General features: G+C 35.6%; 1 protein-coding gene across 11 annotated transcripts in view; it reads left to right on the top strand.

The window, feature by feature from the left end:
• The window catches only part of LOC117170201 (plasma membrane calcium-transporting ATPase 3), a 1,035,667-nt gene that overhangs the window by 732,772 nt on the left and 287,869 nt on the right, over nt 1-15,026 (top strand). For 3 of the 11 annotated variants that reach the window (XR_004466741.1, XM_033356800.1, XM_033356802.1), the window contains exon 14: nt 3,638-3,706. The exons of 6 other annotated variants lie outside the window; for them this stretch is intronic. Coding sequence is in view for 3 of the 5 variants with exons in the window: in XM_033356800.1 (XP_033212691.1) it covers nt 3,638-3,706 (69 nt within the window). In the remaining 2 variants the exon portion in view is untranslated. Of the gene's footprint in view, nt 1-3,637; nt 3,707-4,282; nt 4,310-15,026 lie in introns of those variants that run through there. 2 more of the 11 variants (XM_033356805.1, XR_004466738.1) reach the window with 2 other exon arrangements.

Below are 15,026 nucleotides of genomic sequence, written 5' to 3'. Positions count from 1 at the left end.
ACTTTTCTCTCTGACGTCAACTTTCGCCGAAAATCACAATAATACCATTTCACCCCTTTTAACCTCTACTAAATCAACCCCGCCACACCTCTGCTCTCGCATTTTTCTTTTTTACGTTTATTATGAGCCACTTTACCACTTCCAATTGTCCAAGTGATATTAACAATTTTCTTTTTTTTGCCTTAAAATAACTTAATTCGCCTGTACTAATAGTCCGAGATCCCGCTGCAAAATTCGACATGTATAATGTTCATGTAAAAATGAAATTTTGTAAACTGTATTGTCATTAATTGACCACCGCTGTAAACGGTTGCCATAGTCATTTTAGTGCAAAGTTAGCAAAAAGCCAAAACAGCAATTGTTTATGGCATATTTTTTCAATTAGCAAACATACTGTTAAAGAATTATTTTTAATTTTTAATAAAGAACTCGGTCACTGGTACAGTATAGCAATGTGATGCCATAGTTTAACCCGTGCTGAATCTTAGTTGCCAGGTCATAGTGGTGACTACCTTTTGAACTTTCCGCAACTATCGAGCTTATGGAATGAATTTTTCAAAGAAATAAAGAGCATAAAATTCTAATCGTTATTAAATGCGGTTGCAACTGCTCCGATGGTACAAACAAGTTGTTGCTCGCTTAAAAAATGTCACGCGGCGCAGCAAGACGACGACATGGATCGACGCCACGATCTATTGAGTAGACAAGGACGGAACGAAAGCAGATTTTTTCTCGCTCATCCTCACCTATACCTGTCGCATTCAAGTGTCATTTTCAACAGGATTCGGTTGAACATTTATGAAAAAAAAAACGTTAATTAAGAATCTTCATCACATCTTTATTATATCTGATTAAATTTTGAAACCTTTATTACAATTATTGAATTTTCCAGTTACTGAATTGTGTTTAATTAATAAATTTCAATGAATCAATTAAATTAAATTCTTAATTAATAGTATGAGGTGTTAATTTTGTTTATCTACTTGGTCATCATCAATATTATTAAAATATTGATTAATTTTTTAAGATTGCGAAAAAACGCTCTCTAGTTCCGCTGGGATATGAGCCCAGGTCCTTCAGATTGCTGGTCTGATGCTCTACCAACTGAACTACGGAGAGACGAGAACACTTTCCTCACAATCTTCTTACTAACAGAATGTCAACTTCATTCCTTATACTTGTAAGATTTTTCTTTCTAAACATGAAATTCATATTTTATTATTGATGTAAGTTTTCTGACCAGGGAAATTAGTTAATAGTTATTTTTAGTTAATTAATATATTGAATTATAAATACTATTAATTGCATTATTAATTTAATTAATAATTCAATTTAATTAAGTCATTTAATTGTAGTCCAATCATTATTGAGTTTTAGTTATTAGATTTTAACCTATAGAGAATTTAGGGCTCATTAAGGGCTCATACAGTGCTAGCAGGAACAGATGTATTTAAAAAAAATGTGGAGCATCAAATTTGGCAATAGGGTATCAAATAAGTCCTAAGTGAGCCCTACATTATTGTGCAAAGAAATATTGCTAAAGTCCTTTTTTCAATGTCTCGTGCTGCTAGCTTAACGTTAAGCTAGCAGGAGCACAGATATAAAAAAAGTACGGAGCATCATATTTTGCAGTAGGGAATTGAATTAGCCCTAAATGAGCCCTAAATTATTGTGTAAAGAAATCATGCCTGAGACATTTTTTTCTCTGTGCGATCCTGTTATCTTGACGTTAAAATAGCATCACCACAGGTTTTCTCAAAAAATGCCCAGCATCATATTTGGCAATACGACATTTAATGAGTCCTAAATGAGCACTAAATTACAGTGCAAAGGAATATTGCCCAAGTCTTTCTCTTTCTATGTATGGTCCTGCTAGCTTAACTTCAAGCTAGCAGGGCTACATGTTTTTTTTATTAAATGAACAGCATTAAATTTGGAAATAGGGCAATAAATTAGCCCTAAATCAGCCCTCAATTCCCTGTAGGTTAACATTTAACAATTAAAACTCAATCAAAATTGGACTTTAATTCAACCACTTAATGAAATTTAAATGATAAATTGAAATTGATTAATTGAATACAATTCAGTAACTGGAAAATGCAATAATTGTTATAAAGGCTTTAAAATTCATAAAGGTTTCAAAATTCAATCAAGTTTAATAAAGACGTCATGACGATTTCAAATGGACGTTTCTTTGCATACATTTTACAACTGAATCTTGTTGAAAATGATACTTGAATGCGACATGTACAGGTGAGGCCGAGCAAGAAAAAATCTGTTTTCGTTCCGTCCTTCTCTATTCAATGGCTCGTGGAGTCGATCCGTGTCGTTGTCTTTCTGCGCTGCGCCACATTTTTTAAAGCGAGCAACAACTTGTTTTCACCATCCGATCCGTGGCAACCGCGTTGCATAATCATTGAAATTTTACGCTCTTCATTTCCATGCAAAATTCGTCCACTAACTCGATAGTTGTGAAACATTATTTCTGCGACTAGTCGCAGGAATTTATTTCTGCCTACGAAAAGTTTGGTTTATTACAAAGTTGGTTTACTATGATGTGGTAACTGATATTCAGCACGTGTTTACTATGGCGACCTATGCTATATTGAACCAGTGACTGAGTTCTTTATTAAAAACAAAAAATAATTGTTTAACAATATGTTTGCAAATTAAAAAACATGTGCCATAAACATTTTCTGTTTTCGCATTGTTTTTCGAACTTTTCACTAAAATGACTATGGCAACTGTTTAAAGCGGCGGAATGAACATTGCTTCTTTTGTTCGTATCCTCATACTTCTGAAAGGTACTGCGCCTAATTAGTTTTATGTGAGGATCACCCTGACCCCAAGTCGAGATTTGCCGACTTAGTTAGTAAATGAAAATTCATATCTGTACTAAATTAAGAACCTTCTACATACATGTGGATGATTTTCTTTAAGGTTTACCAATAGTAATTGCTTCAAAGGTAGGGCAATGTGTACTTTCAATAATTTGATTGTTGAAGAAGAATTAGTGCCCTGATTGCTAATTATTTAACTTCGAGAATATTAAATGATGCTTTGGTAGGCCATTAAACTGCTTAAGAATGATAAACAATTTTAAGTGCTTCCTTTATTTGATTCTAAATAAGTAATTCGTAAATTTTGCATGAACACAAACTGTTTTTCAATAATCACAATCTCAAAAATTATATTATAAAATTGAACGTTTTCCTAATTTGAGGCAATAATTGTTTAAATACTATAATAATGACTTCAAGCATCCATGTAGAAGCTTCGGAATTAAGTGAAGATACATACTTTTGATTACCCCTGATGTTGGTAAATGCTGGTAAGAGTAACATGTATACAGCACGTACTCTGCATACCTCCAATCACTTTTGAAATAAATTTGATATTTTTATAAATTTCTAATGCGGTGAAAAAATGGTAGCTGAAATGTGTGCTTCAGTTGTAAACTATCACACTAGGATTTTTAATAAATTATTATAGCCTAGTACTATCACGCGGGAGCCCTTGTAAAAATTATTGGAATAGCATTAATAGTTTCCAGTCCCCATTTAGAACGAGTGGTGTCTTTTTAAACTACTTATGCACCACTTTATTGTAATCATGATATTACCCTTTACTCTTGAAGGTGATAGGTGGCGAGTTGCAGGAACGTTTGATACCGGTACCCTACAGCAAGAGCTCGACAGACCAAGCTGTAAGCGCTCCTCTCTTGCTTTCATACTTCAGCTCTGCTCTCATTGCTTTTGGTATTTTCTAGTTTTTTCTTTACTCATCGCTCTTTTCACTTGTATTTTTCTCGAAGTCTATTTTTTCACTCACTACACCGATTCATGTGCTCTTATAGCTAGTTATGTTGTTTTACTATGTGTTACATGTGTGAATTTAAGCTGACGCTTCTATTTAGCTGACTGCGAAGCAGATCTGCATTACCGTGTAACAAATAGCTAGAGGTCAACACACTTTGCAGTTTTCATGCTTATGTACGATTGACGTTCCGACCTCTTTTCTGCTGCAACTGTTCGCCATATGTTTATCAGATTTTTAATTGGCACTTATTTTAGGTAATCAAACTATTATATTGTCCTGGGTCTTGTGTTTGGCTTTTAAATATTTTAAAACGCATATTGTTTCTTAAAAAATTGTATAATACTTTCCACAATTTTTTTGCGATTTAAGTCCTCGAATCAAACCCTACTAAAATAGTAGAAATCGGTACGAGAGTCCAAATGGGCCACGCGTATCGAATAATGTTTTTCTTTATAAATTACAGTGCAAACCCTGAGATTGGCTATCATTTACAGACATAGAATAAACTACACGTATAAGTGAATGAAATAATTTCACCCAGAAAGATGTTCACATAGTGAGAAAAACATTTAAGTAACCATGGAGAGAATTTTGGTCACCACTGAAAGTTTTTTGCTCATTGATGTTGGGGATTTTATTCTACGATATTAGGCATTTTGCTCATGTAAATTGTGGTCAGTCGAGGATTTCGCACGTATGAGTAAAGAGAAATGCTTTAAACTTGACTTTATCTACTAAATACCTCATCCTTTTTCTGAATTTAACGATCGACTTATTATTTATTTTCCAGGTGTCGAAAATATCGAAATAATTTTTCATAGGTTGTGTGTACAAAGCCGGTACCGGTAAAAAAATTGTCGGTGATGGTAAAAAAACATTGACGGTAACAGGAATAAAAAATTACGGTCCCAACCATTTTTTAAACCGTTTTTATCTAATGCATATATTAAGGATAGCGCCTACACTTGAAGCAAAAATATATAAAAATTAATTTTCCTATTATTTGTTTAATGCTCCTGTTTGATCCTCAAAATCGGTTATCTTGCTAGTTGAATTGAAAAAAGTTAGGGACGGAACTAAAATTATTTTTACGTCTGATCACAGAAGACGAATTAGCGAGATACGGAGATAGTGGTTTGACTAAGATTATTTATGTGATCAGTCACGGTGGTGCCTTCCCATCCAACGAAGTATTGGAAATGGGTAGGGATTTGCCCAAAATTATTTTTATGACTCTTCACAATGGTGCCCTCCCGCCATATTAAGTGTTAGAAAATGGTAGGGGTTGAGCCATAATTTTTTCTGTGACCAGTCACAGGGGCTCCTTCCCGCCCTTACGAGATACTGGAAAGGGGTAGGTGTTTGAAAAACATATTCCTGTGACTAGTCGCAGGAATTTCTTTCTACCTATGAAAAGTTGGAAAAGGGTAGGAATTTTACCAGCATTATTTCTGTGACCAGACACAGGGGTGCCTTCACGCCCCCTCGAAGTGTTAGAAATAGGTACGGGTTTTACCAGCATTCTTCCTGGTACCAGTCACAGGAGTTCCTTTCTGCCCCCACGAAGTATTGGAATTGGATAGAGGTTTGACAAACATAATTTCTGTGACCAGTCACAGCAGTCATTTCCCGCCATCCTCGAGCCGTTGGAAAGGGGTAGAGGTTTGACCAAGATTATTTCTGTAAACAGTTACAGGTATTTCCTTCCGCCCCTCGAAGTGTTGGAAATAGTTTGAGCTTTGAGCAACATTATTTCTGTGACAAGTCATAGGGTTGCTTTCCCGTCCCCAGGAAGTGTAACCAAAGGATAGGGATTTGACTAGCACTATTTCTTCGACCAGTCACAGTGGTTCCTTCCCGCTGCCAACAAGACGTTGGAAAGGGGTAGAGGGTTGACCAACATTGTTTCTGAAAACAGTCGCACGTGTTCCCTTCCGCCCCCTCCCCCCCCCACAAGGGGTTGGAAAAGGTTTCAGCTTTGAGTAACATTATTTGCGTGACTAATCACAGGAGTCTTTTCCTGCCCACACGAAGTGTTCTAAAGAGTGGAGGTTTTACCATCATTGTTTATGTGACCAGTCCCAGGAGTTTCTTTCTTTCCACACTAAGTGCTGGAAAAGGGTAGGGATTTGACAGGCATTATTTTCGTGATCATTTACAAGAATGCCTTCCCGCCCCCATTAAGGTTTGGAAAATGGTAAGGGTTTGACCACCAACCTTTCTGTAGCCAATCACTGGGACGCGTTCTTTTCCCCATATAGTGTTGGTAAATGGTAGGTGTTTAAACAGTTCAGGTGTTTCTCAAAGCCTGAAAAAGTGTTAAAAAAGGGTATGGGTGTGAACAGAATTATTTCTGTGCCCAGTGGTAGGAGTTTCTTCCTTTACCCATTAGGTTAATTATTAGGTGCTTGAACAACATTATTTCTGTAACAAGTCACAGGAGTTCCTTTCTTTGCCTATAATGTATAGAAATGATATAGAGGTTTTAACAGCATTATTTGGATGACCAGTCTTAGAATGGATTAGGTGTTTGACCAACATTATTTCTGTGACCAGTCACAGGAGTGAGTTCCAACCACTACGAACTGTTGGAAAAGAGCAGGAGTTTGACTAGCATTATTTCTGTGTCCAGTGGCAGGAGTTTCTTCCTATCTCCACGAAGTCTTAAAATGGATTAGGTGCCTTATCAGCATTATTTCTGTAACAAGTCACAGGAGTTCCTTCCTGTCTACACGATGTGTTAGAAAAGTAGAGGGGTTTGACGAGCATTATTTATGTATCCAGTAACACGAGTCTTTTCCAGCCCCCTCGCAGTGTTGAAAAGGGTAGGTGTTTTATGCGCAATATTTTTCTGACTAGTCACAGAAATTATTTCCCGCCATTTCGAAGCGTTGTAAAGGGGTAGATGTTTCCTCGGCGGATCGAAGGAACCGAAAAGAGCTTCTACAAAGTACCCTTAAAGACCCCTCTGAGTCCCCCTTCGGTTCCTTCTTAAGAAACTAAAAAAAAACAGCAAGATCAACTTTTAAATTGTTGAAGTACGAATTCTATGTTACAATTTACATCAGGAACTCACGGAGCAGTGAAAACCTCAGACAACAACGCTGCGATGCAAGTGAGAGCAGTCCAGCAGTTTCCTTGAGATTACAAGACGAGGTGTCAGGACTAAAGTTAAAGGAATTGTTTAAATTCTTATTTTTCATTTTATTCTTATCGGAGAAGGCATTGAATTTGTGCAAAATTATACATATAAATTATTACATATATTTATTTATATGAATTTTCCAATTTTGAATTTTATTTTTAAACTTCGAGCGCAACATACTACTTGAGCTATTATGGATGTGCTTGAAGTCACCTTCAGCAGAAGTTAATGACTTTTAAAAAAAATTTTAACACTGAAAAAAAGTATTGCGATTACTCCGTGAGTTTCTAGTTGAAATTTTAACATAGAATCCGAATTTCAATAATTTAAAAGTTGATATTGCTTTTTTTTTTAGTTTTTTAAGAAGGAACCGACGGGGGGCTCTGTGGAGTCTTTAAGGGTACTTTGTAGAGGCTCCTTTCGGTTTCTCTGGTCCGCCAGCCTTGACCTGTTTGTGTGACTAGTCACAGGGATTACTTTCAGCCACAACAAAGTGTCGGAAAATGGTAAGTGTTTGACCACCATTATTTCTGTGACCATTTGTAGATCTTCCCTCCCACCCCCACGAAGTGCTGGAAAAGGTTTGAGCTTTAAGCTATATTATTTCCATGGCCAGGCACAGGGTTGCCTTCCCGCCCCAGTGATCAAAGTTCCCAAAAAGCTGGCCATAATTCAATAATATCATTATTTTGGGATGAATTTTCTTACTCGGGGGTTTTTGGGTTCGCTGATTATGAATCTGATATTGGTTTTTGAAAAAAATGGCGGAGAATTCGCACAAATTTGAAATTTTTCATTAAAAAAGGGATCATTTAGAGGTTTTCGGGTTCGCGGATCACGAATCTAATATTGGTCTTTGAAAAAACAAAATGACGATTACAAAATGGCATAGGACTCTCACCTATTTTGATTTTTTATGAAAAGAAGAATCAGAGGTTTCGGGTTGGCTGATTACGAATCTGATATTAGTTTGAAAAAAATGGCGGATACAAAATGGCAGGGGATTTTCACAAATGTTGATTTCTCATAACAAAAATGATTATTAAGAGGTTTTTGTGGTCACGAATTACGAATCTGATATTGTTTTTTTTTAAAACAAAATGGCAGGTGCAAAATGGCGGGTAATTGTGTGAATTTTGATTTTTTCACAATAAAATTGATTCCTTAGCCACTCAGCATTTTTGTTGAAAAAACTTTGTTCCTTCCTATGAGCATCAGACCACCTTTTTTTCAAATCAGAAAACAATTTTTTAAGTCGATTTTTACACTTTGGGTGTAACGTGTATTGGATGCTGAGTTTTTTGGAAAACGAACGTTCGATAACGATTTAGAAGTTTTCAGCAGCTTTAGAAATGTTGTCTTTGACTTATTCAAATAATTCCTTTTGGGTTAAACAAGTTCGCCGTTTTGTATCTCCATGATCAGTATCTGGAAAAGTAAGGTTTTTAAAATTTTATGAGAGTTATGTTATATCACTGAAAATTCTTCTACATTTAAAATATTCACAATATTTTATCATATTTGAAATTACTTGATGAAATAATGTTATCAATGTCAGATTATTTACTATCCCTATATCTCATATATCACTGAATCTTTATTTAATAGTACAAAATATGACACATTTTGTTAAAATATTAAGTCGATAATTTGTTCTTATTTAAACAATACGTTGCTTTAATGACCAGATGTCTGTTTACAGCGTTAGTTGAAGTTAATAGAACAGTAAAAGAGCAAAAGTTTACGATGTTACGGTATGAATAACGTGCACCGCACAATGAGCGTTTCAGAGCGCATCTGTACAATCTAACTGAAATAATGTTTCAAGATCAAACGGGCAAGTTTGGGCACCTAATTTACCAATGTTTCACATGAATGTGTAATTTTCCTTTGGGAATTGAAAACAGAGCCAGACCTAGCAAAACTCTTTTCTATACTTTATTTTCATTACATGAATTGACATAAGAGTTAAAAAACCGAAGTAGATTGTTTATTAATTTTTTACTCTTATCTTTGTCATATCTATTTATGCTACACTATTTCTTCAAGTACTTACATTCACAAGAACAATCCATGCTGTATCACTGGAATTGATCACTCCATTAAAAAACAATGCACTTTTGAAAAACTGTTTTTATTACTCGCGACGTGCGCGCTTTTCGAAGCGTTCTACGTGTGTACACAAGAAAGGAAGAAATAGTCTTAGATGAGCAAGAGTCCTTAGATATCATTCCAGAACGATGCTAGGGGTACAGCTGCACCTGTTTGAATGTTTGAATGTACCTCAAAAAAAATTTTTTTTGCATTATGGCCAGCTTTTTAGGATTTTTGACCACTGTGCGCCGCCACTAAGTCTTGAAATGGGCTAGATGTTCGAACAAAATTTATTTCTCTGACTTGTCACAGGAGTGTCTTCTCGCCCTACTAATTGTTGTAAATCGGTAGGCGTTTCACCAGCATTATTTCTCTGATCCGTTACAGGGATGCCTTTCCGCACCTACAAAATGTTGAAAAGGATTAGTCTTAATCATCATTATTTCTGGGACCAGTCGCAGGGGTGCCTTCCTTCTCCCGTTAAGTATTGGAAAGATGTAGGTATTTGAATCGTATTATTTCTGTGCTCAGTGACAGGTATTTCTTCCTACCCACACGAAGACTTTGACCGGGGCACGGGTTTGAACAGCAGTACTTTTTAGGCCAGTCAAAGGGTTTCTTCCTCCCCCCACGAAGCGTTGGAAACATATATCGGTTTTCCAACATTATTTCTGTGACCATTCACAGGACTGCCTTCCCGCTCCACCGAGTGTTTGAAAAGGGTAGGGGATTAACCAGCGTTATTTCTGCGACCAGTCAGAAAAGTGTCTTCCAGCTGCTGCGAAGTGTCGGAAAAAAGTAGGCGTTTACCAGCATTATTTCTGTGGCCAGTCACAGGGATGCCTACCCGCCTCCACGAAGTCTTGGAAAGGGGTAGGGGTTTTCCTGTACTATTTCTGTGACCATTTACAGGAGTGCCTTCCCACCCCACGAAGTTTTGGAAAAGGGTATGGGTTTGATAGTAATTGTTTGTATGACCAGCCATATGAGTTCTTTCCTTCACCCACGAAGTGTTGGAAAGGGATATACGTTTCACCAGTATTATTTATGTGGCTAAGTCTTAAAATAGGGTATGTGCCTTACCCGCATTATTTCTTTTACTAGGCACAGGGGTTCCTTCCCGCCACCATCAAACGTTGGAAAGGGGTAGGGACTTGAGCCTAATTATTTTTTTGGTCAGTCACGGGGTTGTCTTCTCGCCCCTACGAAGTGTTAAACTGGGGTAGGTGTTTGATCAAAATTATTTCTGTGACCATTCACAGGGACGCATTCCCGCCCTGACTACGTGTTGGAAAAGGGTAACGGTTTGACGAGCATTATTTCTATGATTAGTCATTGGGAATTCTCCTCGCCCCTACTAAGTTTTGGTAAAGGGTAGAGGTTTAATCGAAGTTATTCCTCTGACCAGTCACAGGGGTTACTTCCCGCCACAACCAAGTGTTGAATAGTGGTAGGGGTCGGACCAGCATTGTTTCTGTGACAAGTAACATATGTGCCTTCCCGCCACCACGAAGTGCTGCTAAGGACAGGGATTTCATTAACATTATTTTTGCGAGAAGTCGCAGGGGTGCCTTCCCGCCATCTCGAACTGTTGGAAAGGAGTAGGGGACTGACCAGCATTATTTCTGTTATCATTCACAGGAGTTCCTTTCCGCCCCATCATGATTTTGGAAAGAGTTAGTTATTTTACCAAAATTATTTGGGCAACCAGCCACGGGGGTACATTTCCGCTCGCGCAAAACGTTAGTTCCGTGAATTCCATGAATTCCGTGAATTTCGTAAATTAATTTCTTGAATTATATTAATTCTGTAAATTTCATGAATTCTTTGAATTTCTTTAATTCCGTCATTGCTAAGAATTCCGAGAGTTCCATGAATTATATAAATTCTGTGAATTGCATGAATCCTGTGAATTGAATGTATTCTGCGAATTCCATGAATTCTATAAATTCCATGAATTCTATAAATTGCATGAATTCTATGAATTGCATGAATTCTGTGAATTTCAGGAATTCCATCAATTCTGAAAATTCGTTGAATTGCTTGAATTCCACGAATTTTGCGAATTATGACAATTCTATGAATTCCTTGAACTTCATGAACTCCATGAATACGATGAATTCCATGATTTTTATGAATTGCATGAATTTCGTGAATTTAATCAATTCTATTGATTCCGTTAATTCCGCGAATTGCATGAATATGGTGAATTCCATGAATTGTGTGAATTGCATGAACTTCGTGAATTTCATCAATTCTACGAATTTAATAAATTTAATAAATTCTATCAATTTAATCGATTCTATGAATTTAATAAATTCTATACATTTAATAAATTCTATGAATTCCGTGAATTCCTTAAATTCTACCATTGCATTAAATCTGTGATTTCTATGAATTATATGAATTTGGTGAATTCCATTTATTCTGTGAATGTCATAAATTCCATGAATTCTTAAATTTCCTTGAATTCCGCAAATTCCATGAATTCCGAAAATTTTTTTAGTGCGGTAATTTCACGAATTCTTTGAATTTCATGAATATTAAAAATTTTATGAATTCCATAAGTTCCATGAATTGACTTAACTCCATGAATTCTGCGAATTATATGAATTTTGTGAATTCCGTGTATTCCGTGAACTTCAAGAAATCCGTACATTGCAGGCTTCCAATAAATTCTATGAATTCCATAAGTTCTATGAATTCCGTGAATCCAATCAATTCCGTAAATTCTATCAATTCTATCAATTCTTTGAATTATATTAATTCCGTGAAATTTCATGAATTCCGTAAATTTTTGAATTCCGCCATAGCCACGAATTCTGTGAATTCCATGAAGTATATGAATTCTGTGGATTGCACAAATTCTGTGAATTCCGTAAATGCCGCGAATTCCATAAATTCCTTGAATTTCGTGAATTGCATGAATTCCGTGATTTCTATAAATTTCCTTAATTCCATTAGTTTCGTGAATCCCACGAATTCCGCGAATTTCTTGAATTCCGCGAATTTCTTGAATTCCGCGAAGGCCATGATTATCGTAAATGATATGAATTCCGTGGATTTCGTGAAAGCTTCGAATTTTATGAATTCCGTGAATTTCTTAAGTTTTATGAATTCCGTGAGTTCCAATGAATTATATGAATTCCATAAATTTAGTAAATTTCATGAATTCCGTGAATTGTATAAATTACCTTAATTCAATTAGTTCCGCAAATTCCATGAGTTTCGCGAATTTCTTGAATTTTGATTTCTGTGAATTCCATGAAGTCCGTTAATTCCATGCATTCCATAAATTTCACGCGTTCTTTTTATACGAATTCCGTGAGATAAATTTCGTGAATGCCGGGAATTCCGTCAATTCTATGAATTACTAGAATTCCGTGAATTCTATGAATTTCTTGAATTATATGAATTCTGCAAATTCTTTGAATTCCGTGAAATCCGTGAATTCCATACATTTCTTCAATCATATGAAGGTCGTGAGTTCCGTGAATTCCTTCAACTCGATAAATTCTGTGAATCATATGAATTCTGTGAATTATATGAATCCTACGAATTACATAAATTCTTCGAACTCTATGAATTTTGCAAACGCAATGAGTTTTGTGAATTCAATTAATTCCGTCACTTCCGTGCTTTCCATAAATTCTATGTATTGCGTTCATTCCATGGATTTTGCAAATTTAATAAAGTCCTTGAATTATATAAATTCCATGCATTACATGAATGCTATGAATTCCGTGGATTCAGTGAATTCCTTGAAATCTGTGATTTCCATGAAACATTTTATTTATATGAATTCCGTGAATCATATGAATTCCATTAATTCAGTGAATTCCTTGAAATCTGTGAATTTCATGAAATTTTTTATTTATATGAATTCCGTAAAGTATATGAATTCCGTGAATTCCATAAATTTCCTGAGTTCTGTGACATCCATGAGCCCTCTGAATTTCATGAATTTCGTGAATTCCGTGAATTTAATTAGTTCCGTAAATTCCATGATTTCCGCGAATTTCTTGAATTCCGTGAATGCCACGATTGTCGTGAACACTGTGAATTCAATGAATGCCGTGAGTTGCGTGAATTCGTTTAAATCCCTGAATTCCGTGAATTATATGAATTCTGCGAATTTCATAAATTCTGTGAATTCCATAAATTCTGGAAACTCTGTGAATTCCATAAATTCTGGAAATTCTGTTAATTCTTGAAATTCCATAAACTCCATAAATTCCGTAAATGGCATGAATTCTGTAAATTCCGTGAACCCCATGAATTTTGTGAATTCCGTGAATGCGGCGATTTCCGTGAATTTGGTGAATTCCAATGATTCGGAAAATTATATGAATTCCGTGCATTCCATGATTGTCGTAAATTCCGTGAACTCTGTAAATTCCATAAATTGCGTGAATTCTAAATGATCTATGAATTCTTTGAATTCCATTAATTTCGTGGTTTCCATGAAATCCGTGAATTCGGTGAATTTCATGAATTGCGTGAATGCCATAATTGTCGTGAATTCCGTAAGTTCCGTGAATGATGGATGTGTGGATTATGTTTTTGTGAAGTATATTTGTGCTTTGAAATCGCTAATTTAGAGCACTGAGCTGAAATGCGATCACGAAAATGTGATATCCGATATAATTTGTGAAATTTATTAACAATTATTATAAACAAATGAATAATTTGAACAGTTTTAGGCAGAAACGAACCGAATTTTCTTCTGATTGTCTTCTAATCTTATTGCCTGTGATGCCTATTGATGTATTTTTGTCATCTGATATAATTTGTTAAATTTATCAGCAATTGTTAGAAACAATTTCAGGAAGAAACGAACCGAATTTTCTTGTGATTGTCTTCAAGTCTCATTGCGTATGATACTCATTGAATTATTTTCGGTTCGTGATATAATTCGTTAAATTCATCAACAAATAATATAAATATAAATTAAGATATCCGTGATCTGGGCATTCCAGTGTTGAGTAAGGTCGCCCTTCCTTTCAGTTTCTTCTTTTCTTATCATTTTTTTATTTGAATTAGCCGCCATGTAACCACCATATAAGATATCCTGCCTGTCGCCACCAGATGGCAACACATGTTACATGCGCATGCGTGATTCTTGTTCAACGAGAGGAAACAGCTGGACTTTCAGGCATCATGTATTGAAAACTCGAGTAGAGAACAAAAGAGAATCTTGCACAAATATTCATTATGTTCTGTTGACTGGAAAGAATGTTCTGATTGCATTAAATATTCATATTCTTATATTTCAGTCAATGTAGGAAGTTGATACTTATATTACAAGGTTATTTTTCACTCAAGAATTATTCTTTTCTCTCCTGATGTTCAGAGATGGCAAGTTTTTTTTCCTTTATTCTTCATTTCCCTAGGTTTTCAGTATCACGAAGTTTCTTCATTTCTTCGTTATTTTATTCATTATTACATTTTTCTATTTCTTTTAACCTACGCTCCAAGATGAATTCTCTGGAGGTACTTTATCCCTACATTCAAGAAAAATTACAAAAATCTTCTTTTTACGAAAAAGAGAAGTTCAAGGGCAGAGACAGCAAATGGCTTCTCATGAAATTTACTGTTGCTTTGACTACATCAAAGATTGGTAGACGTTCCAATAAAGATTTTTCAGGCATCTCTACGTCAATGATAAGAAGAAAGTTTAAAGAAATTCAGAAATGCCATTCTGAACTTGAGATTCAACTAGGCTTTCTTAGAAATCTAAGAGTTGCTGGGAAATTAAACTTAGCCAACAAAATAGCTCGACTTTTGAATGATTTATCTCTATTAAGTTAAAAGAACTTCTGAATCATACACTAAAAGGTTTCATAGGTATTCCTACAATAAAAAGTTACCAGGTGTATACATATGAAACCGGTATTGCCATCTAGCGGCCAGTAGGCACACTTGTAGGCACTGTCAGAACTTACCATTTGTGCTAATTGGCGTATTG

Source organism: Belonocnema kinseyi, chromosome 3 (assembly GCF_010883055.1).
Source record: "Belonocnema kinseyi isolate 2016_QV_RU_SX_M_011 chromosome 3, B_treatae_v1, whole genome shotgun sequence".
Taxonomy (NCBI): domain Eukaryota; kingdom Metazoa; phylum Arthropoda; class Insecta; order Hymenoptera; family Cynipidae; genus Belonocnema; species Belonocnema kinseyi.
Note: the sequence above shows the minus strand (reverse complement) of the source record. Positions and strands in the feature narration are given on the sequence as shown.